This window comes from Pseudophryne corroboree, chromosome 6 (assembly GCF_028390025.1).
Source record: "Pseudophryne corroboree isolate aPseCor3 chromosome 6, aPseCor3.hap2, whole genome shotgun sequence".
Classification (NCBI taxonomy): domain Eukaryota; kingdom Metazoa; phylum Chordata; class Amphibia; order Anura; family Myobatrachidae; genus Pseudophryne; species Pseudophryne corroboree.
In genome coordinates, this window is record NC_086449.1 from 162895479 (window position 1) to 162919873 (window position 24395).

Here is a 24395-nt window from a genome sequence, read left to right on the forward strand (position 1 = left end):
TATCCTGAGACGGCAGTGCCACCTTTTTTGACAAGCGTGTGAGCGCCTTATCCACCCTAGGAGATATCTCCCAACGTGACCTATCCTCTGGCGGGAAAGGGTACGCCATCAGTAACTTTTTAGAAATTACCAGTTTCTTATCGGGGGAACCCCACGCTTCTTCACACACTTCATTCAACTCATCTGATGGGGGAAAAAACACTGGCTGCTTTTTCTCCCCAAACATAATACCCTTTTTAGTGGTACCTGGGTTAATGTCAGAAATGTGCAACACATTTTTTATTGCCGTAATCATGCAACGTATGCCCCTTGTGGATTGTGTATATGTCTCATCCTTGTCGACACTGGAGTCAGACTCCGTGTCGACATCTGTGTCTGCCATCTGAGGTAGCGGGCGTTTTTGAGCCCCTGATAGCCTTTGAGACGCCTGGGCAGGCACTTGCTGAGAAGCCGGCTGTCCCACGGCTGTTACGTCATCCAGTCTTTTATGTAAGGAGTTGACACTGTCGGTTAATACCTTCCACATATCCATCTACTCTGGTGTCGACCCCGCAGGGGGTGACATCACATTTATCGGCACCTGCTCCGCCTCCACATAAGCCTCCTCATCAAACATGTCGACACAGCCGTACCGACACACTGCACACACACACAGGGAATGCTCTGACTGAGGACAGGACCCCACAAAGTCCTTTGGGGAGACAGAGAGAGAGTATGCCAGCACACACCACAGCGCTATATAAACAGGGATTTACACTACACAAAGTGATTTTCCCTATAGCAGCTATAATACACAGTTTTGCGCCTAAATATAGTGCCCCCCTCTCTTTTTTTTTACCCTATTGAGCCTGAAAACTGCAGGGGAGAGCCTGGGAGCGTCCTTCCAGCGGAGCTGTGAAGAGAAAATGGCGCCAGTGTGCTGAGGGAGATAGCCCCGCCCTTTTTTCGGCGGGCTTCTCCCGCTCTTTATATTAATATTATGGCAGGTGATTTTTACACATATATAGTTTATTAGACTATATTATGTGTTTTTTGCCATTTTAAGGTAATCTAATTGCAGCCCAGGGCGCCCCCCCCAGCGCCCTGCACCCATCAGTGACCGGAGTATGTGGTGTGCATGGGGAGCAATGGCGCACAGCTGCAGTGCTGTGCGCTACCTTAATGAAGACCGGAGTCTTCAGCCGCCGATTTCCAGGACGTTCTTCTTGCTTCTGGCTCTGCAAGGGGGACGGCAGCGCGGCTCCGGGACCGGACGACCGAGGCTGGGCCTGTGTTCGATCCCTCTGGAACTAATGGTGTCCAGTAGCCTAGAAGCCCAAGCTAGCTGCAAGCAGGTAGGTTCGCTTCTCTCCCCTAAGTCCCTCGTAGCAGTGAGTCTGTTGCCAGCAGATCTCACTGAAAATAAAAAACCTAATAAATACTTTCTTTTCTAGGAGCTCAGGAGAGCCCCTAGTGTGCAACCAGCTCGAGCCGGGCACATTCTAACTAACTGAGGCCTGGAGGAGGGGCATAGAGGGAGGAGCCAGTGCACACCAGATAGTACCTAATCTTTCTTTTAGAGTGCCCAGTCTCCTGCGGAGCCGTCTATTCCCCATGGTCCTTACGGAGTACCCAGCATCCACTAGGACGTCAGAGAAAGCCCAGCTCAATAATTTGGTTGGCGTCTGGGATCATCAGTCTGTCTTCACCAACCATAGAAGAGACAAAATGGTCTGGTTAGGTGTAAAGGCCCGTACACACTGGCCGATATATCGGCTGTTCTCTTGAACGGCCGATATATCGCGGGTTCGTCATTCACAGACGTATTGCGTCGGCCCCGCAGCACAGCCGACGGCCAATATATCTACCGATATATTGGCGCGTCGCTGTGTGTGTACGGGGCGGTCGGCCGACCGCCCGTACACATGCTGTGGCGGCCGGCGGTGATTGACAGCTGAACTGGGCGGGCGTGTGTACACGCCCGCCCAGTTCATGACGTCAGTCCCCGACGGATTGGGCAGTGTGTATGCACAGCACACTGGCCGATCCGTCCATAGATATATCTGCAGATCAATTGATCTGCAAATATATCTGTCCAGTGTGTACCCACCTTAAGACTGTTAATGGTCTTACACCTAACCAGACCGTTACCCCTACCATCTATTTTGAATGCAGAAGCTAGACGAATGCATATCACATAATCTAATACAAAAATCATTGTTATGGTAGACTTACAGTTGATAACTATTTCTCCTAAGTTCACAGGATCCACAGGATAACATTGGGAGATGAGGTAGCGACAGCGGATTGGCACCAAACGATCAAAGCTTTCGGCCTCCCAGAATGCAATGGGTCCGTCCCTATATCCCCGCCTCCTGGCTCAGGCAAATCAGTTGTTTTCCAAAGATCACGGCAGAAGCATCTTAGAGAGCCCTAATCGGGCAAGAATACCAGACACGCACACCCTTCCGTACAAGAAGGAAGAGGTTAGTGAGTGAAAGGATCCTCAAATCAGGTGCATCAGGATGGGATCCCTGTGAATCCTGTGAACTTAGTTATCAACAGTAAGTCTACCATAACGATTAATTCTACTGCAGGGTCCACAGGTGAAATCCGTAGAGAATGAAGAGAGTGTCTGTTTATCTGATGGCACTGGTACGATCCACATAGATCCTTAAAGCACAGACTATGTCCAACAATGCATCTCCCGCAGAAAGGTCCGGCCTTGGAAGGCGGGGACTACAATATATTTGTTAAGGTGGAATTTAGACACCACCTTAGGAAGATACCCAGAATTGGTTCTGAGAACCGCTCTATCTGGATAAAAAAAAAAAATCAGAAAAGAAGGGCGACATAACAATACTCCTAAATCTGAAACTCTTCTAGCTGAAACAATAGCCAGTAGAAAGAGAACTTTAGCTGTCAACCATTTAAGATCTACTCATTTTAGTGGTTCAAATGGGGCAACTTGAAGGGCCTTAAGTTTAGTCGTAAAGTCCCAAGGCACTGTATGAGGAACAAAATGAGGTTGAATTTGCAGCATTCCCTGGAAAAAAGTGCGCACATCCTGTAGGTTAGCAATTTTCTTTTGGAACCATTCAGTCAATGCTGACACTTGCACTCTCAAGGAAGCCACCCTTAGACCTTTGTCCACTTCTGCCTGAAGGAAAGCTAGGACTCTGGAAACTCTGATAAATGCGAGCTGTGGAAGGTTTCCTTGCTTTGAGCATTGTTTGAATTACCTGTTGTGAGAATCCTCTTGCTTTCAGGATGGAAGTCTTAAGATGCTTGTGATAGCAAGGATCCTGAGACAGTAGATCTGGACATTGAGGGAGTAGGAATGGAACATCCATCGACAGCCTCTGCAGATCTGTGTCTTCTGGGCCAAGCCGGAGCTATTAGTATCACAGCGTCCCTTCCTTGTTTTGCCTTTCGCATTACCCTGGGTAACAGGGCGATTGGTGGAAACACATAGGCCAGATGAAAGTCCCATCTCACTGACAGGGCATCCACAAAGATCGCTTTGGGATCCTTTGTTCTTGATCCGTATGTGGGAACTTTGTTGTTCTGACGGGACGCCATGAGATCTATCTCTGGTAACCCCCACTTGTCTACCAGAACTTGGAAGACCTCGGGGTGTAAAGACCATTCGTTTGCATGAATGGCTTGTCGACTGAGAAAATCCGCTTCCCAGTTTAGGACAGCCGGAATGAGCACTGCGGACAAGGCTGGATGATAAAGTTCTGCCCACTTTAACGTGCAACTTACCTCCTTCATTGCGTTTTGGCTGAGAGTTCCTCCCTGATGGTTGAGGTATGCTACTGCCGTTGCATTGTCTGAGCGGATTTGGACTGGATTCCCCTGAAGGATGTCCTTTGCCTGAATAAGTGCCATATATACCTGAAGTTCCAATATATTTATTGGCAGGCAGCTTTCTTCCTTGGTCCATTGCCCCTGGAAGCAAATCCTTCCTAACACCACTCCCCAGCCTTAAAGGCTGGCATCCATTGTTAGAATTTCCCAATCTGATATCCAAAAGGGTCTCCCTTTGTCCAGATGGGATGTCTGTAGCTACCAGGCTAATGACTTCCTTATGTCCAGAGGAAGGACCATAGTCTGCGTTTTTATGATCTGATGAAAACCATTCCATTTGGAAAGGATCAGACGTTGCAGAGGCCTCAAGTGAAACGGAGCATACTCCACCATGTCGAAAGACGACACCATCAACATTGCTGCGTGAATGGATAGATTTTGACTGTGTAGCAGCTCCTGAATCCTTGACTGAATTTTTGATATTTTGTTCAGAGGTAAAATTACTCTCTGTAGACCCGAATCCAATACAACCCCCAAGTGAGTCATCCATTGTGACGGAACCAGGGATGTCTTTGCCCAAGTTATGAGCCACCCATGTCTCTGCAAACAAGCTATTGTCTGTAGCAGGTGACACTGAAACAATTCCTGAGATTGTACCAGGATTAATAAATCGTCGAGGTATGGAAAATAGGATTTTAATTACCTACCAGTAAATCCTTTTCTCGTAATCTGTAGAGGATGCTGGGGTCCACATTAGTACCATGGGGTATAGACGGGTCCACCAGGAGCCATTGGCACTTTAAGAGTTTGAGAGTGTGGGCTGGCTCCTTCCTCTATGCCACTCCTACCAGACTCAGTCTAGAAACTGTGCCCAGGAGACGGACATCTTCGAGAGAAGGATTTTACACAGATAGTGGCGAGATTCACTCAGCTCACACACAAGGCAAACCAAGCTAACTAGCTTGAAACATCAGCAACAGCTTAACAAGATTACTTATCAAGTAACAAAACAGTACTTAACCTAGAACTAAGCAGTACTGAACTAAATAACCACTGCAGGATCACGAAGCGGACGCCCAGCATCCTCTACGGACTACGAGAAAAGGATTTACCGGTAGGAAATTAAAATCCTATTTTCTCTTACGTCCTAGAGGATGCTGGTGTCCACATTAGTACCATTGGGATGCACCAAAGCTCCCAGAACGGGATGGAGAGCGCGGAGGCTCCTGCAGAACCAATTGACCAAACTTAAGGTCCTCAGAGGCCAAAGTATCGAACTTGTAGAACTTTGAGAACGTGTTCGACCCCGACCAAGTAGCTGCTCGGCAGAGTTGTAAGGCAGAGACACCCCGGTCAGCCGCCCAGGAAGAACCCACCTTATGAGTAGAGTGGGCCTGAACAGACGTAGGACACGGCAAGCCTGCCGTAGAATACGCATGCTGGATAGTGAACTTGAACCACTGACAGATCGTCTGCTTAGAAGCAGGACACACAATTTTCTTGGGATCATACAGGACAAACAGAGAGTCCGATTTTCTGTGACGAGCAGTCCTCCTCACATATATTTTTAGAGCCCGTACAACATCTAAGGACTTTGATGAAATTGCAACTGGCACCACAATAGGTTGGTTGATATGAAATGCCGACACAACCTTCGGAAGAAACTGCTGACGTATCCGAAGCTCAGCTCTGTCTTCATGGAAGATCAAGTATGGGCTTTTACAAGACAAAGCCCCCAACTCCGACACACGTCTAGCAGAAGCTAAGGCCAACAAAGTGACAGCCTTCCACATGAGAAACTTGACCTCAACCTCCTGTACAGGCTCAAACCAGTCCAACTGGAGGAACTGCAACACCACGTTAAGATCCCAAGGCGCCGTAGGCAGTACAAAGGGAGGTTGGATGTGCAGAACTCCCTTCAAAAAAGTCTGAACCTCAGGGGCAGCCAACTGTTTCTGGAAGAAAATGGATAGTGCCGAAATTTGGACCTTTATGGATCCTAACCTCAGGCCCATATCCACACCTGCTTGCAGGAAGAGGAGAAAACGTCCCAGTTGAAACTCCACCGCAGGAAACTTCTTGGGCTCACGCCAAGATACATATTTTTTCCCAAATACGATGGTAATGTTTTGACGTTACTCCTTTCCTAGCCTGTATCAGGGTAGGAATAACCTTGTTCGAAATGCCCTTCCGAGCTAGTATCTGGCGTTCAACCTTCATGCGTTCAAACATAGCTGTGGTAAGTCTTGATAGGCGAATGGCCCCTGCTGCAGCAGGTCCTCCCAAAGTGTTTTTCTGCCCAGAGGATGATTCTTGTCACCTCCGACATTGCAGGTCTGCTCTTCGTTCCGCCCTGTCTGTTTATGTAAGCTACTGTCGTTACATTGTCCGACTGCACTTGAATGGCCCGATTTCTCAGAAGATGGGCCGCTTGGAGAAGACCGTTGTAGACGGCTCTTAGCTACAGAATGTTTATCGGCAGGCCGGCTTCCAGACTTGACCACCTTCCTTGGAAAGTTCCCCTTGAGTGACTGCGCCCCAGCCCCGGAGACTTGCATCCGTGGTTAGAAGGACCCAGTCCTGAATCCCGAACCTGCGGCCCTCCAGAAGGTGAGGTAATTGCAGCCACCAGAGGAGTGAAATCCTGGCCTTTGGCGACAGACGTATTCTCTGGTGCATGTTTAGATGGGATCCCAACCACCTGTCCAGGAGATCCAGTTGGAAGGACCGAGCGTGAAACCTCCCGTACTGCAGAGCCACGCAAGAGGCCACCATCTTCCCCAGAAGGCGAATGCTCTGATGAACCGACACCCGGTCTGGCTTCAGGACATCCCACACCATTGTTTGTAACACCAACGCTTTTTCCTCTGGAAGAAACACCCTCTGCACTTCCGTGTCGAGGATCATTCCCAGAAAGGACAACCTCCTGGTTGGTTCCAAATGTGATTTTGGAAGATTCAGGATCCAACCATGTTCCCTGAGAAGCTGGGTCGTGAGAGCTATGGACCGTAACAGCTTCTCCTTGGACAATGCTTTTATCAGCAGATCGTCCAGATATGGAATTATGTTCACCCCATGTCTGCGGAGGAGAACCATGATTTCCGCCATCACCTTGGTGCATGCCCTCGGTGCTGTGGAGAGGCCAAATGGCAGGGCCTGGAACTGAAAGTGACAGTCCAACAGTGCGAATCTTAGATAAGTTGGATGCGGCAGCCAAATCGGAATGTGGAGGTACACATCCTTGATATCCAGGGATACCAGGAATTCCCCCTCCTTCAGACCTGATATCACTGCCCTTAGAGACTCCATTTTGAACTTGAACTCCCTCACAAAGGGATTTAGTGATTTTAAGTTCAGAATGGGCCTGACCGAACCATCCGGTTTCGGTACCACGAAAAGGTTCGAATAGTAACCTTTGTTTTGCAACTGGGGAGGAACTGGTACAATAACCTGTGCCTCCACCAGCTTCTGGATGGCTCCCTGTAGGGTAGCCCTGTCTGCCGGCAAAGCTGGCAAGCCTGATTTGAAGAACCGGTGAAGAGGGAGATCTTGAAATTCCAGCTGGTACCCCTGGGACACAATATCGAGGACCCAGGGATCCAGGCCGGACGACACCCAGACGTGACTGAAATGTCTGAGTCTCGCCCCCACCGGCCCTACCTCCAGGCCGCGTTGTCCACTGTCATGTTGACGGGTGTGGTATTGAAAGTCGACAGTAACTAGGTCGACAATGTCTAGGTCGACCACTATTGGTCGACAGTAACTAGGTCGACAGGGTGTCTAGGTCGACAGGGTCTTTAGGTCGACATGTTCTAGGTCGACAGGTCAAAAGGTCGACATGAGTTTTTAATGTTATTTTGGTGTCGTTTTCTTCGTAGAGTGACGGGGAACCCCAATTAGTGCACCGCTTCGCTCGCCATGCTTCGGGCATGGTGCCTTCGCTCCGCTACCGCTTCGCTCGGCACAGATTACCGTTCCAATCGTAGTCCACGTGGATCGTTAAGTATGAAAAGGTTCAAAAAAAGAAAAAAATTGTGAAAAACGCATGTCGACCTTTTGACCTGTCGACCTAGAATATGTCGACCTAGACACCCTGTCGACCTAGTTACTGTCGACTAATAGTGGTCGACCTAGACATTGTCGACCTAGTTACTGTCGACTTTAAGTCCGGATCCCCATGTTGACGACAGCAGCAGGTTTCTTGGATTTTGGCCGACCTCCTCTAAAGAAGGTGTTGGGCGGTTTGGCCTTTGTTTTAGTAGCACGAAAGGACTGTGATGCCGCTGAAGTAAAAGGTTTCTTCAAAGCAGGTGCAGCTGAGGGAAGAAAAGGTGACTTGCCCACCAAAGCAGTGGAGATCAACGCATCCAACGCTTCCCCAAAGAGAGCCTGACCTGTGTAGGGTAGGGTTTCCACACCTCTCCTGGATTCCACGTCGGCAGACCACTGGCGCAGCCACAGTCCTCGACGAGCTGAGACAGACATGGGAGAAATTCCTGCAGCCATTGAACCCATGTCCTTCATAGATTCCACCATAAACCCTGCAGAATCCTGAATGTTACGTAAAAACAATTCTACGTCACTTTTATCCATAGTATCCAAATCCTCAAGTAACGTGCCTGATCACTTTACTATACCTTTGGAAATCCATGCACAGGCAATAGTAGGCCGTAGTATCGCCCCTGAAGCCGTGCATATGGATTTGAGCGTTGTATCAATTTTGTGATTAGGCGGTAGATCCTGGAACAGGTAAAACCACCTTTTTTGAGAGTCTGGATACAGACGCATCCACTATAGGTGGGTTTTCCCATTTTTTCCTATCCTCCTCAGGGAAGGGAAAAGCAACCAGAACCCTTCTAGGAATCTGGAATTTTTTCTCAGGGTTTTCCCATGCTTTCTCAAATATAGCATTTAATTCTTTGGATGCAGGGAAGGTTAGCGAGGCTTTGTTATTGTCAGTGAAGTAAGCCTCCTCAGCCTGCTCCGGTGTAGTATCTGCAATATTCAACACATCCCTTATAGCCTCAATCATCAACTGCACCCATTTAGCAAGAGATGTGGCCCCCCTAAGCACATCCCCATCACCGTCTGCCGTGTCAGATTCGGTATCCGTGTCATCCTGCATAATCTGTGCAAGAGCACGTTTATGAGACCCTACTGAGGGGGGGCCTGAGGTAACAGAAATGGACCAAACTGCCATAGAGTTCTGTAAAACCTGAGTTGCAGATTCATTCTGTGCAACCCTAGTAGAGATCTGAGAAATCATGGATTTGATAGAGGATAACCATTCCGGCTCCCTTGCTGGTATCTGTGCTAAAACAGTGCAATCCTGATTACATGGAATGGGATCATCCTGAAAGGACATTTCCTCTGCAGCATATGACACAGAGTCCCTGGACATACTGTAGCTTAATGGAGACCACAGACACTCCACACAGGGGAGGACAGACAGAGTTTCACCCCCAAGAATGGCAAGAGAGACACAGAGATTGGTACCAACCCACACACAGCGCTTTCCAGGTATAGGGAGACTCTAAACCAGCGCTGACTGTGTACCTTAATAGGTTACACAGTCTTACACAGCCTCCCCCCCCCCCCTTCTACAACCCCCTGGTACCGTGAGAGATAGCTGGAGTTGCTCTGGAGGGACTGCACATCACTGACAGCGTTTCTGCAGGCAGGAAAATGGCGCTGAACGCTGCTGGGTCCGCTCAGAGGAGAAGCTCCGCCCCCTTAATGGCGCTGTCTTCCCGCTCTTTATAGGATTATACTGGCCTGAGGATTTATGCTGGCAGAGATCCTGGGACCCCGACAGGCTTGAAAGGTCAGTGTAAGGTGTAGGCGCTGGCTCAGGGCGCCCCTCACAGCGCCGCACTATGTACTGCTAAGCCCCGGAGCGCAGTTATTACTGCGCGCCATACCCTGTTGCCGCCATCTTCACACCAGCTCCCCGCTTGCTTGGGGGGGCGGTGACTCACTCGCCACCGATCTTCTGGCTCTGTAAGGGGGTGGCAGCATGCTGCCGGGGTGAGCAATCCCCTGTGGCGGGGAACGTTCGATCTCCTCAGGAGCTCAGTGTCCTGTCAGCGGAGATAGTGGCTCAGACCCCTCAGGGCGGACACTACTATCCCCCTTAGTCCCACGAAGCAGGGAGGCTGTTGCCAGCAGCCTCCCTGTAAAATAAAAAAACTCTAAAATAAACTTTTACTAAAGAAGCTCTGTAGAGCTCCCCTAGCTGTGACCGGCTCCTCCAGGCACATTTTCTAAACTGAGTCTGGTAGGAGGGGCATAAAGGGAGGAGCCAGCCCACACTCTCAGACTCTTAAAGTGCCAATGGCTCCTGGTGGACCTGTCTATACCCCATGGTACTAATATGGACCCCAGCATCCTCTAGGACGTACGAGAAAAATTCTTATCCCCTGTTGATGGAGATAAGATGCCATAATTTTGGTGAATACTCTGGGAGCTATGGCCAGTACAAACGGTAGGGCCCGAAACTGAAAATGTTGCTGGAGAATAGCAAACCTAATATAGTGCTGATGGGACAGTGCTATAGGAACATGAAGGTAATCATCCTGGATATCCAGAGATACCATAAAATCCTCCGGCTCCATGGCCGAAATAATGGAACTTAAAGACTCCATATGAAACCGAGGCACCCAAATGTAGTTGTTCAGCACTTTGAGATGGGGTATGGGCCAGAACGACCCATTTGGCTTCTGGACTAGAGACAGGTTGGAATAAAAACCTTGTCCTTGATGAACTGGAATTATCACTCCTGACTGAAACAACTTCTGAACTGCCTCTTGCAAAGCCCAGGCCTTCATTTCCACTGAAGATGGGCTGGTACAAAAAAAAAAACCTTTGAGGAGGGTGTTTCTTGAAAGCAAACGCATAACCGTGAAATACCGCTTCTTGCACCCAGGCATCTGTGGTGGACTGCTGCCGCATCTGTGCAAAATGAAGAAGTCAGCCTCCCACCCTGGGGTCCCAGGTGGAGGCCCGCACCATCAGACTGATGGCTTATCTTCTGATTTGGAAGCCGGCCCTCTGGTTGCCCAATGCTTTTTAGTCTTACCAGACTTGTCAGATTGAGACTGTTTGCCATAACCCTTTCCTTTTTCTTGAGTCTGAAAGGACCGAAAAGCTGGAAATCTAGGTTTAGATTTGTATGTGGAAGGAAACTTCACTTTCTTGGAGTCTGCTTCTGACTCCAAAATACTGTTTAATTCTTTACCAAAAAGATTATCTCCAGTAAAAGGCAAAGACTCCAGAACCTTTTTGGATTCTGAGTCAGCTTTCCATGTATATATCCAAACCGTTCTGCGAGCTGCTACTGCCTTAGAGGCAATTGTACCCATAGCCAAGGCTGCTTCTTCCATAAAAATAGCAGCCTGTTTGACATGTGCAATATGGGATTTTTGCTCTCTAGATGCCATTGAAAGATCATCCTCCAATGCATCAGCCCAGGCTGCCACTGCTTTTGCCATCCAGGCTGAAGCCATGGCTGGTCTTATGATTGCCCCAGACAAAGAAAATGATTTTTTAGAAAACCATCTATTTTCCCATTTATGGTATAATTTAGTGATGTTGAAGGCAGACGTAATGTAGATTTTCGCACCAATCGAATGACATGCGTATCTACTTTGTGAGCCATCTCCCTTTTTAAACAGTCCCCAGACGGAAGAGGATAATTGGAATTCCATTTCTTTTGAATTCTAAACTTCTTACTGGGTGTAACCCAAGCCTCTTGCATAATTTCCATCAGCTGTTCTGACCCAGGAAACTCAGTCCTAACTGTTTTGGGACGTTTAAACACAGGTGCCTTAGATTTTACCAAAGGCTCTGCTGCCTCCTCTAAGAATAGAATGGCTTACATAGCACTAATTAGCTCAGGTATGTCTACTGAGCTGAGGCCTTCATCTTCGTCTCTGTTTGCAGACCCGGAGTGCGAGGAGTCTTCATCCTCTGATGAGTCCTCATCCGAAACATGTGTAGACTGTGAAGATGTTGTTTTATGTCTGTCACAACGCTGCCGGGCAATTCCACAAATATGCCAATTTGAGAATTACCACATGCGGCGTGGGGGTCACTATTGACACACGGGATTACATAAATACTTCAGCTGCCACCAGCAAGAGCAAATTAGCGTATAAACGCAAGGTAGCCTTCGCTTCTACCTGTCACACACACACTGCAATACTTAGAAAAGTAGGTAGACGTGAGCAACACGGGCCCTGAGTTCATAAGAATCCCAGAATCAAAACTAAAATTTGATTTTTACATTTCAAGAATACTTCAGAGCTTTAGTAACACAAAGGTTACAAAGATTATTAAGAATATTTTAAAAACACACACAGAATACAGCAATCTCAATAAATGAAAAGAAATAAAAAAATGACAGAAACCCTACTTCACTTACTCAAACGAACTTAGTTGTTTCTGTTGTGGGGGATTTCACAGAATAACTCAGGTCATCTCCAACATATAAATTGAGTCCCCAAGAGATCACACTTTCTGATCCCATGAGGGAGACAGATATAGTCTTCAGCTTCAGCAGGCCCCCTCTCTTGGGATTTTTAACTACTTCCCTGCTGGACACTACACATACACCAGTTTTACATACTTGGTGCTTGGCAACAGGCAAGGGGTGTAGCCCAAAGGCATACTGTAGGAATCTCTTTCAAAGAGAGTGAGGTCTGGGCCCTGGGGGGCACATCTTCCTAAGCACGGAGTTGTGGATTTGAAGGTTTTTTTAAGAGGTTTATGACATCAGCCAGGAAATAGGATTCCCGACCATTCCAATCAGGACATAGTGGTCACACTTCCCTAGTCTATTTACAAAGCCCCCCTGTTGACATAACAAACTAATTGGGATTATCAGACCTCAGAGCTTGGCAATATCTGCTTTTGATGTAGAAATGCAATCTCCTTTTACAATGGTCATGTCAGGGTTCCAGGCCACAGATAATTTATATTTTGGACAATATACAATTCTCCCTCTTATCAGTATTTATAACCTCTGGTCTGGTCATTGCACATGTTATCTCAAACTTTATGGTCTGCAGATCTCCCCCAGCCTGGATGTATGGAGGCTAAACGCAGGACATTGCTTTTCAGCCATTTTGTCACATCTAAGCTGAAAGAATACAAAAGTATATATATACAGTCACTTGAAAACATTATTGGCGATTATTCCTGCAGGTAATCACCACACCTTAGATCACATATAATTTGTGGTCCTCCTTTCTGTATTTAAACATGACAATGTCTATGTGAGTTACTTACCACCGGCCTTTCAGCATGTTTTTGTTGAGAGGCTGACATTTCCTGTACTGGATGTGATAAACCCCAGGTGGAATGTTGCATGTAAGGGTTAATAGGGCAACCTACTTTTGGTATAGGAGCTGGCATTATCCGCTCAGCTATACTGGATAATGTCTGTGCAAAAGTAGCCCATGGTGGTTCAACTTTAAACTGTGCCTGTCTTGGATTATTCAAGAAGCTTTGGTGAAAGCTAAAAATAAGAATTTACTTACCGATAATTCTATTTCTCGGAGTCCGTAGTGGATGCTGGGGTTCCTGAAAGGACCATGGGGAATAGCGGCTCCGCAGGAGACAGGGCACAAAAAAGTAAAGCTTTACTAGGTCAGGTGGTGTGCACTGGCTCCTCCCCCTATGACCCTCCTCCAGACTCCAGTTAGGTACTGTGCCCGGACGAGCATACACAATAAGGGAGGCATTTTGAATCCCGGGTAAGACTCATACCAGCCACACCAATCACACCGTACAACTTGTGATCTAAACCCAGTTAACAGTATGACAACAGAAAGGGCCTCTTAAAGATGGCTCCTTAACAATAACCCGAATTAGTTAACAATAACTATGTACAAGTATTGCAGATAATCCGCACTTGGGATGGGCGCCCAGCATCCACTACGGACTCCGAGAAATAGAATTATCGGTAAGTAAATTCTTATTTTCTCTATCGTCCTAAGTGGATGCTGGGGTTCCTGAAAGGACCATGGGGATTATACCAAAGCTCCCAAACGGGCGGGAGAGTGCGGATGACTCTGCAGCACCGAATGAGAGAACTCCAGGTCCTCCTTTGCCAGGGTATCAAATTTGTAAAATTTTACAAACGTGTTCTCCCCCGACCACGTAGCTGCTCGGCAGAGTTGTAATGCCGAGACCCCTCGGGCAGCCGCCCAAGATGAGCCCACCTTCCTTGTGGAGTGGGCTTTTACAGTTTTAGGCTGTGGCAGGCCTGCCACAGAATGTGCAAGTTGAATTGTGTTACAAATCCAACGAGCAATCGACTGCTTAGAAGCAGGTGCGCCCAACTTGTTGGGTGCATACAATATAAACAGCGAGTCAGATTTTCTGACTCCAGCCGTCCTTGCAATGTATATTTTTAAGGCTCTGACAACGTCCAACAACTTGGAGTCCTCCAAGTCGCTAGTGGCCGCAGGCACCACAATAGGTTGGTTCAGATGAAATGCTGATACCACTTTAGGGAGAAAATGCGGACGAGTCCGCAGTTCTGCCCTATCCGAATGGAAGATTAGATAAGGACTTTTATAAGATAAAGCCGCCAATTCAGATACTCTCCTGGCAGAGGCCAGGGCTAGTAACATAGTCACTTTCAATGTGAGATATTTCAAATCCACCTTTTTCAATGGTTCAAACCAATGGGATTTGAGGAAATCTAAAACTACATTTAGATCCCACGGTGCCACCGGAGGCACCACAGGAGGCTGTATATGCAGTACTCCCTTGACAAAAGTCTGGACCTCAGGGACAGAGGCCAATTCTTTTTGGAAGAATATTGACAGGGCCGAAATTTGAACCTTAATGGATCCCAATTTGAGACCCATAGATAATCCTGATTGCAGGAAATGTAGGAAACGACCCAGTTGGAATTCCTCCGTCGGAACCTTCCGATCCTCGCACCACGCTACATATTTTCGCCAAATGCGGTGATAATGTTTCACGGTGACTTCCTTCCGTGCCTTAATCAAGGTAGGAATGACTTCTTCTGGAATGCCTTTCCCTTTTAGGATCTGGCGTTCAACCGCCATGCCGTCAAACGCAGCCGCGGTAAGTCTTGAAAAAGACAGGGACCCTGCTGTAGCAGGTCCCTTCTCAGAGGTAGAGGCCACGGTTCGTCCGTGAGCATCTCTTGAAGTTCCGGATACCAAGTCCTTCTCGGCCAATCCGGAACCACTAGTATTGTTCTTACTCTTCTTTGCCGTATGATCTTCAATACCTTTGGTATGAGCGGCAGAGGAGGAAACACATACACTGACTGGTACACCCAAGGAGTTACCAGTGCGTCCACAGCTATTGCCTGTGGATCTCTTGACCTGGCGCAATATTTGTCCAGTTTCTTGTTGAGGCGAGACGCCATCATGTCTACAATTGGTCTTTCCCAACGGTCTATTAACATGTTGAAGACTTCTGGATGTAGACCCCACTCTCCCGGATGAAGATCGTGTCTGCTGAGGAAGTCTGCTTCCCAGTTGTCCACGCCCGGGATGAACACTGCTGACAGTGCTATCACGTGATTCTCCGCCCAGCGAAGAATCTTGGCAGCTTCTGCCATTGCACTCCTGCTTCTTGTGCCGCCCTGCCTGTTTACATGGGCGACCGCCGTGATGTTGTCCGACTGAATCAACACCGGCTTTCCTTGCAGGAGAAGTTCCGCCTGGCTTAGAGCATTGTAGATTGCTCTTAGTTCCAGAATGTTTATGTGAAGAGACTTTTCCAGACTCGTCCATACTCCCTGGAAGTTTCTTCCTTGTGTGACTGCTCCCCAGCCTCTCAGGCTGGCGTCCGTGGTCACCAGGATCCAATCCTGAATGCCGAATCTGCGGCCTTCTAATAGGTGAGCCTTCTGCAACCACCACAGAAGTGACACCCTTGTCTTTGGTGACAGGGTTATTCGCAGGTGCATCTGCAGATGCGACCCTGACCATTTGTCCAACAGATCCCTTTGGAATATTCTTGCATGGAATCTGCCGAATGGAATTGCTTCGTAAGAAGCCACCATTTTTCCCAGGACTCTTGTGCATTGATGTACTGACACTTTTCCTGGTTTTAGGAGGTTCCTGACCAGATCGGATAACTCCTTGGCTTTTTCCTCTGGAAGGAAAACCTTTTTCTGAACCGTGTCCAGAATCATTCCTAGGAACAGCAGACGAGTTGTCGGGATTAAATGGGATTTTGGAATATTCAGAATCCACCCGTGTTGTCTTAGCACCTCTTGAGATAGTGCTAAAGCTGTCTCCAGCTGTTCTCTGGACCTTGCCCTTATTAGGAGATCGTCCAAGTATGGGATAACTAATACGCCTTTTCTTCGAAGAAGAATCATCATCTCGGCCATTACCTTGGTAAAGACCCGAGGCGCCGTGGACAATCCGAACGGCAGCGTCTGAAACTGATAGTGACAGTTTTGAACAATGAACCTGAGGTACCCCTGGTGTGCGGGGTAAATCGGAACGTGTAGATACGCATCCTTGATGTCCAAGGATACCATAAAGTCCCCTTCTTCCAGGTTCGCTATCACTGCTCTGAGTGACTCCATCTTGAACTTGAACTTTTTTATGTAGAGGTTCAAGGACTTCAGATTTAGAATAGGCCTTACCGAGCCATCCGGCTTCGGTACCACAAATAGAGTGGAATAATACCCCTTTCCTTGTTGTAATAGGGGTACTTTGACTATCACCTGCTGAGCGTACAGCTTGTGAATGGCTTCCAACACCCTCTCCCTTTCGGAAGAGACGGTTGGTAAGGCAGACTTCAGGAAACGATGAGGAGGATCCGTCTCTAATTCCAACCTGTACCCCTGAGATATTATCTGCAGGATCCAGGGGTCTACCTGCGAGTGAGCCCACTGCGCGCTGTAATTTTTGAGACGGCCCCCCACTGTCCCCGAGTCCGCTTGAGAGGCCCCAGCGTCATGCTGAGGTTTTTGCAGGAGCCGGGGAGGGCTTCTGTTCCTGGGAAGGAGCTGCCTGTTGGTGTCTCTTCCCTCTTCCTCTGCCTCGTGGCAGGTACGACAAGCCCTTTGCTCTCTTATTTTTGTAGGAGCGAAAAGGCTGCGGTTGAAAGGTCGGTGCCTTTCTCTGTTGGGGAGTGACTTGAGGTAAAAAAGTGGATTTCCCGGCAGTAGCCGTGGCCACCAAGTCTGATAGACCAACTCCAAATAACTCCTCCCCTTTATACGGCAAAACCTCCATGTGACGTTTTGAATCCGCATCGCCTGTCCACTGTCGTGTCCATAAGGCTCTTCTGGCTGAAATGGACATAGCACTCACCCGAGATGCCAGTGTGCAAATATCCCTCTGTGCATCACGCATATAGATAAATGCATCCTTTATTTGTTCTAACGACAGTAAAACATTGTCCCTATCTAGGGTATCAATATTTTCAATCAGGGATTCTGACCAAACTACTCCAGCACTGCACATCCAGGCAGTTGCTATAGCTGGTCGTAGTATAACACCTGCATGTGTGTATATATTCTTTTGAATAACTTCCATCTTTCTATCTGATGGATCCTTAAGTGCGGCCGTCTCAGGAGAGGGTAACGCCACTTGTTTGGATAAGCGTGTGAGCGCCTTGTCCACCTTAGGGGGTGTTTCCCAGCGCGCCCTAACCTCTGGCGGGAAAGGGTATAATGCCAATAACTTTTTTGAAATTATCAACTTTTTATCAGGAGCAACCCACGCTTCATCACACACGTCATTTAATTCTTCTGATTCAGGAAAAACTGTTTGTAGTTTTTTCACACCATACATAATACCCTGTTTTACGGTATCTGTAGTATCAGCTAAATGTAACGTCTCCTTCATTGCCAAAATCATATAACGTGTGGCCCTACTGGAAAATACGTTTGAATTTCTACCGTCGTCACTGGAATCAGTGCCCGTGTCTGGGTCTGTGTCGACCGACTGAGGCAAAGGGCGTTTTACAGCCCCTGACGGTGTTTGAGGCGCCTGGACAGGCATTAATTGATTTTCCGGCCGCCTCATGTCCTCAACTGACTGTTTAAGGGAAGATAAACCATCACGTAATTCCACAAATAAAGGCATCCATTCTGGTGTCGACCCCCTGGGGGGTGACATCTGCATATTTGGCAATTGCTCCGCCTCCACACCAATATCGTCCTCATACATGTCGACACCACGTACCGACACACACCGCAAACTCACAGGGAATGCTCTAATGAAGACAGGACCCACTAGCCCTTTTGGGGAGACAGAGGGAGAGTCTGCCAGCACACACCACAAAGCGCTATATATACAAGGGATATCCTTATATTAAGTGCTCCCTTATAGCTGCTTTAATATATATATATATAGCCATTAATGTGCCCCCCCTCTCTGTTTTACCCTGTTTCTGTAGTGCAGTGCAGGGGAGAGACCTGGGAGCCGTTCTGACCAGCGGAGCTGTGACAGAAAATGGCGCCGTGTGCTGAGGAGATAGGCCCCGCCCCTTTTTCGGCGGGTTCTTCTCCCGCTATTTTTCCAGTCAGGCAGGGGTTAAATATCTCCATATAGCCCCTATGGGCTATATGTGAGGTATTTTTAGCCTTGTATAAGGTTTATATTTGCCTCTCAGAGCGCCCCCCCCCAGCGCTCTGCACCCTCAGTGACTGCCCAGTGAAGTGTGCTGAGAGGAAAATGGCGCACAGCTGCAGTGCTGTGCGCTACCTTATGAAGACTGAGGAGTCTTCAGCCGCCGGTTTCCGGACCTCTTCACGCTTCAGCATCTGCAAGGGGGTCGGCGGCGCGGCTCCGGGACCGGACTCCACGGCTGGGCCTGTGTTCGATCCCTCTGGAGCTAATGGTGTCCAGTAGCCAAGCAGCAAATCCACTCTGCATGCAGGTGAGTTTACTACTTTCCCCCTAAGTCCCACGTTGCAGTGATCCTGTTGCCAGCAGGACTCACTGTAAAGAAAAAAACCTAAACTAAACTTTCTCTAAGCAGCTCTTTAGGAGAGCCACCTAGATTGCACCCTTCTCGTTCGGGCACAAAATCTAACTGGAGTCTGGAGGAGGGTCATAGGGGGAGGAGCCAGTGCACACCACCTGACCTAGTAAAGCTTTACTTTTTTGTGCCCTGTCTCCTGCGGAGCCGCTATTCCCCATGGTCCTTTCAGGAACCCCAGCATCCACTTAGGACGATAGAGAAATAATTTGCACATAATCCATTTTGAACCAGATCCTGAGAGGATAACACAGCTTTGCAAGACAAACATGAAATGAGTGTAGGAGGTGCTGTGGAGAGTGTATCCTCCTCTCCCTTGCCTCTCTTAGACATGATAACTAAATCACACACCTGTACAGTGGTTACTATACGATTTGTGACTGCAATCACTTTAAAATTTGTTAAAGTGACATACAAGCAGATCCCTCCCTGCCTTGCACCAGCATTGAGGATCAGAATACACAGAAACTGACAGAATTATAGTAAAGTCAGCAATCACACTAGCAATCGGTCACAGGTTATACATTAGTATAATAAGCAATATGAGCACATAATCAACTACAGATACATTTCAAGTATGTAGGAGAAACATATTACTGCATTACCTTATATAAAGAAACAGCAGCAATAGTTTACAGACTCGTATGCATCAGGCACTTATCCAACTATTCGTGCTCAAAGGTAGATAGAGACTTAGTGCTGTTTCACCCGGCTCAGGAGTGTGATACAGGGAGACTTCACCCCGCTTCCAGGATCGATCAATACGTTAGTGAACGGTGAGTGGATCCAGAAGCTATTAGTGTACACAACCGCCCCCTGAACCTACAGTGAACACAGACGCCCAAGTGAACACCGACGCACCAGTCATATTGCCGCCTATGCTGCGACTGGGTCCTTTTAGATTCACAACGTCTCAGACGGAAGTGGGAACTCAGTTCATGGCGGGAAACTCGGAGGAAACTGGTCACGAACCGGGGGGAGGGGTGACCAAGGGAGAGTCTTACTCCCTACTGCTGACATCAACCCTAGGGATCGCAGCCTCATACTACCCCCTGGAGCCTATGATCCCTGAGGACTAGCGCTGGTGCACCAGAGGTGGCAGCTGCGTCAGCGACTGTTCGGTAGTCTCCATCCCGAAACAGTGTCTCACGTTTCCCCTACTAAGTGGAACCGATGCCTTACCTTCTCCCCGTGCTCCGGCCACAGCCTGGTAATATCTGCTGGACTTGCTATTACATTCTACAAAGACGCCCGCTGAAACAGCACTGTACACGTGGGTAAGCGTTGTTGCAACCCGGCGGGGAGTTGTTGGAGCGACTCTTTCTAAGGTACGTATAAGAAGCTTTTTAGAATGGTCACTCAAAAAAACTAGTAAGACTATAAAAATAAAATAAAAAAAAACTTACGGCTGCTAAAAACCAGCAGCCCATTGACCATGGTCGGGCTCCTGCAGCACCAAACAAAAAACTGATTTGCCCGAGCCAGGAGGCATGGATATAGGGACGGGCCTGTTACATTCTGGGAGGCCGAAAGCTTTGATCGTTTGGTGTCAATCCGCTGTTGCTACCTCATGTCCCAATGTTATCCTGTGGATAACCTGTGGACCCTGCAGGAGAATACTCATATTACTCCTAGGCTATCAGCAAGACCACAACACTGCATATCAGTTCACTTGTCTTAAAATATCTCCCAACATGACCCCACTGTTGAGCACATTATATGCATCTTTCATCTATACTCATTACCAGCTCCCGTTCCAGGTCACAGGACTCTGTGGAATATCCTTCCTCGGGATCCGGTCTTTAGGTCGACAATGTCTAGGTCGACCACTATTGGTCGACAGTAAGTCGACATGGTTTCTAGATCGACAGGGACTCTAGGTCGACATGACAGAAGGTTGACATGAGATTTAAAAAAAACATCAACTTTTTTTAACTTTTTCATACTTTATGATCCACGTGGACTACAATTGGGAACGGTAACCTGTGCCGAGCGCAGTGAGGCACCATGCGAGGGGACACGGTGCACTAATTGGGATTCCCCGTCATTGTACGGAGAAAACGACACCAAAAAAAGTGAAAAAAATAATTTCGACCTAGTACATGTCAACCTAGAAACCATGTCGACCTACTTACTGTCGACCAATAGTGGTTGACCTAGACACTGTCGACCTAAGTCTAGTCTAACATACCACACCCCCTTCCCCACACAACAAATATAATAATAATAATTTTATTTATATAGCGCTGTTTCTCCAATAGGACTCAAGGCGCTTAACAGATACATAGCATAATATAGTACAGAAAATAATGAAGTACAGAACAGCTTTTCATAAAATACAGAAGCATGAAGATACTAAAGGGACATTATGGAAATGCTTGAGTAAACAGGAAAGTCTTGAGTCTACTTTTGAAGGATTCTATAGTTGGGGCCTCTCGCACTGTGCGGGGGAAGCGAGTTCCATAGAGTCGGAGCCGCATGACTAAAAGCTCGACCCCCAGATGAATTACGGGAGATTCTAGGTACTGCTAAAAGTCCTTCATCTACAGATCGCAGTAGTCTAGCGGGGCAGTATGGGATCAGAAGCTGCTTCAGATACCTTGGGCCCTGGTCATGTAGTGCTTTGAAACTCAGTAAGCCAATCTTGAAGATGATTCAGCATCTTACAGGCAGCCAGTGAAGGGAGTAGAGGATGGGTGTTATGTGGCTAGAATGGGGCTGGTTGGTTAACAGCCTGGCAGCTGTGTTTTGTACCAGCTGTTAGCGGTGCAATTCTTTTGCTGGGAGACCAAGGTAGAGGGCATTACAGTAGTCTAATCAAGACGATACAAATGCATGGATGACTTTTGGCAGATCATCTAAGGGAATGAATTAAGTGCTTGATTCTGTCTGAACAAGACTTTCCTGTAGCCTCCAACCCTTCAAGTGGTACTGAAAGTTCACCTCTTCAGGCAAGCTTATCAATTCCTCACCCACCCACTAATCTACCTAATTTATACCCTTTTCTACATTGCACACAAAACTTGTGTGTTGTCCTTCTATATCCAAACTATGGGATGGATGTAATGGAGGACGAAATGGCTGGAGCTCCGAGATTCTGGCTGAACTCATAAGTTTTTTTAAAGCAGCAAACATTTACAAGGCAAAACCAGGTTGGCAAAACCATGTAAGAAAACATTGCTTCACAAGTCCACACTGCCGACATTAACCACCTGTCTGGCATGGTCGCATCAGATGCGACCACACCAGCGTGGGCTTTCACTGATATGGTCGCATTTGATGCGGCATGACAGAAAGCCCACTGTGTGGCTGCAGGAATAGACGCTTCCAGCGACTGCCGCTCTCAGTTGCCGCCGGTCCCTCTGATTCCTGGTGTCTTCACCCCCCCCCCCCCCCCTCCCTTCCCCTCCACCCACCCCACCTTCCCTAAGGAGCTTCAGAGGCTGCAAAGAGGATCACGTGCCGGGAAAACGAAGTTGCAATCATCGATGGTTGGTATGTTCCAAATACCAATGTCTGTATCGATGTTTAACATCTTATAAATTAGTCTTATTAAATTATAAATTAATCTATATTTTTTTATTATTATTATAAACACATAAACACACACACACACACACACACACACACACACACACACACACACACACACACACACACACACACACACGTTCAACAGGCTGGTACTCCACTATCTGAATTAACTGCTCCTGTGCCCTTTGATACAGCCATTTACAAAAAGAGACCTCATATGAGGAACAAAACAGCGGCACTCAGAGTTTTGACAGAAGTCAATATATTGTATATGACATATAAAAAATGGTGTCTGACATTTCAGTGCACCCACACACTCTTGAAAATAGGGCTTGTGTGCCCTGAAACGTTGGATACCATTTTTTGTATGTCATATACAATATATTGACTTCTGGTCACACTCTGAGTGCCGCTGTTTTGTTCCTCACATGAGGTCTCTTTTTAGAATCACAAAGTGTCCAAGTTACCGTATTCTTGTATCCAGAAGTTCCTTGATCATGGCCACCACCTCGTCATCTTCTTCTGTTGCAGCTTAAGCAAGAAACACACACAAAGGTTAGCCAGGCATATCTGGGATTCCTTACTAGCCACTAAGACAATGAATCCTACTTCTATGGAAATAAAGCCATGTGCTGTGTAACTATTTTCACTCACCTTTTGCAGCAGATACTTCTCTGGTCAGAACTGTGACCATCAGAGGGCAAGGCGCTGCCAAGCAACAGAATGGTCTCGCTGACCTCTATATTCATTCCCTATGCACTTACCCTGATGAGGACCTAGTGCCAACATCCCACTGTCAGATGCAAAACGCGTTGGTACGATATCCTGATCCAGTGTATAATGACTAAGAGGCATGTGGGGTCTCCTGCCAATCTGATCAGATCAGCTACATTTGAGTTTATCTACTTGACGAATGAATTTTCATCTAGGAAGATTGGTGCAATTGCTTTTATCTACATCAACCACGATGGAAGCGGGCCGCTTTGGAGAACAAACTGCCAATCATCCTCTCAGTGTCAGTCACGTACACTGGTTGTAGTGAGGGAGCCAGAGCAGTTTATTTCACCCTCCCATTCCCAGGCAGCTATAAACCGCACTGGATGTGTGAATGGAGTTTGCATATGTAAAATAAGCAATGGCAGACATGCCACATGGGACATCCTGCTGTAAGATAGGTGCACGGTACTGGAAATGGGAGATTTAGGGGTCTATTTACTAAGCCATGGATGGTGATAAAGTTGCTGGAGATAAAGTACCAGCCACTCGGCTCATAACTGACAGGTCACAGGCTGTGTTTGAAAAATTACAGTTAGGAGGTGATTGGCTGGTACTTTATCTCCAGCGACTTTATCTCCATCCAAAGCTTAGTAAATAGACCCCTTAATCATTTCATATAAAACAGTAATAATGCTCCAGCAATAAAACGGTCATCTTACCAGTCTCGCTGCGGGGAGCATCCTCTGTCACTACAGGTAAGCCGGAGGAGTAGAAGTCCATGATGGTTGCATAGATATCAGGCTTAATCAAGTTCCAGTCCATCTCTTCACTGTCCTATTAGTGCAGTTATGGGAGTTAATTATTCAGATAAATTTACCCTCTGACCCATTTATCATAGACATTACCTTTGTAATTGTGATGAAATCTGGCCCGAAGAAAACACTTTTAACACCTTGAACTCTAAAGAGATGTCTGCAAAAAAAAGAGATCACTGACTTACTATGTCTTTAATTACAACAAAATGCACAAGTATTCTAAATAAGTACAAAACACTTAGCCCCTATAGATTTGGCAAGTAACTGTGTGCCAGGTATGCAATATAAGCGCAACTGCTCCTACAAGCTAACTTTATCAAAAAGAAAACAATACAGAATCTCATACACATAGGCATAAGTTTATACTAGGGTCACACCCCTCCCTCCAATAACTTAGAGATAATAATAAGATTTTAAACCTACCGGTAAATCTTTTTCTCCTAGTCCGTAGAGGATGTTGGGGACTCCGTAAGGACCATGGGGTATAGATGGGCTCCGCAGGAGACATGGGCACTCTAAGACTTTAGAATGGGTGTGCACTGG

At 47.3% G+C, this 24395-nt stretch overlaps 1 protein-coding gene across 1 annotated transcript in view; it reads right to left on the reverse strand.

Moving 5' to 3' along the window:
• NFU1 (NFU1 iron-sulfur cluster scaffold) overlaps positions 1-24395 on the reverse strand; it is a 155586-nt gene that overhangs the window by 45938 nt on the left and 85253 nt on the right. Inside the window, exons 4-6 of the mRNA XM_063932066.1 lie at positions 23943-24009; positions 23757-23871; positions 22788-22851 (exon numbers count right to left, since the gene is read on the reverse strand). Coding sequence (XP_063788136.1) covers positions 22788-22851; positions 23757-23871; positions 23943-24009 — 246 coding nt within the window. The remainder of the gene's footprint in view (positions 1-22787; positions 22852-23756; positions 23872-23942; positions 24010-24395) is intronic.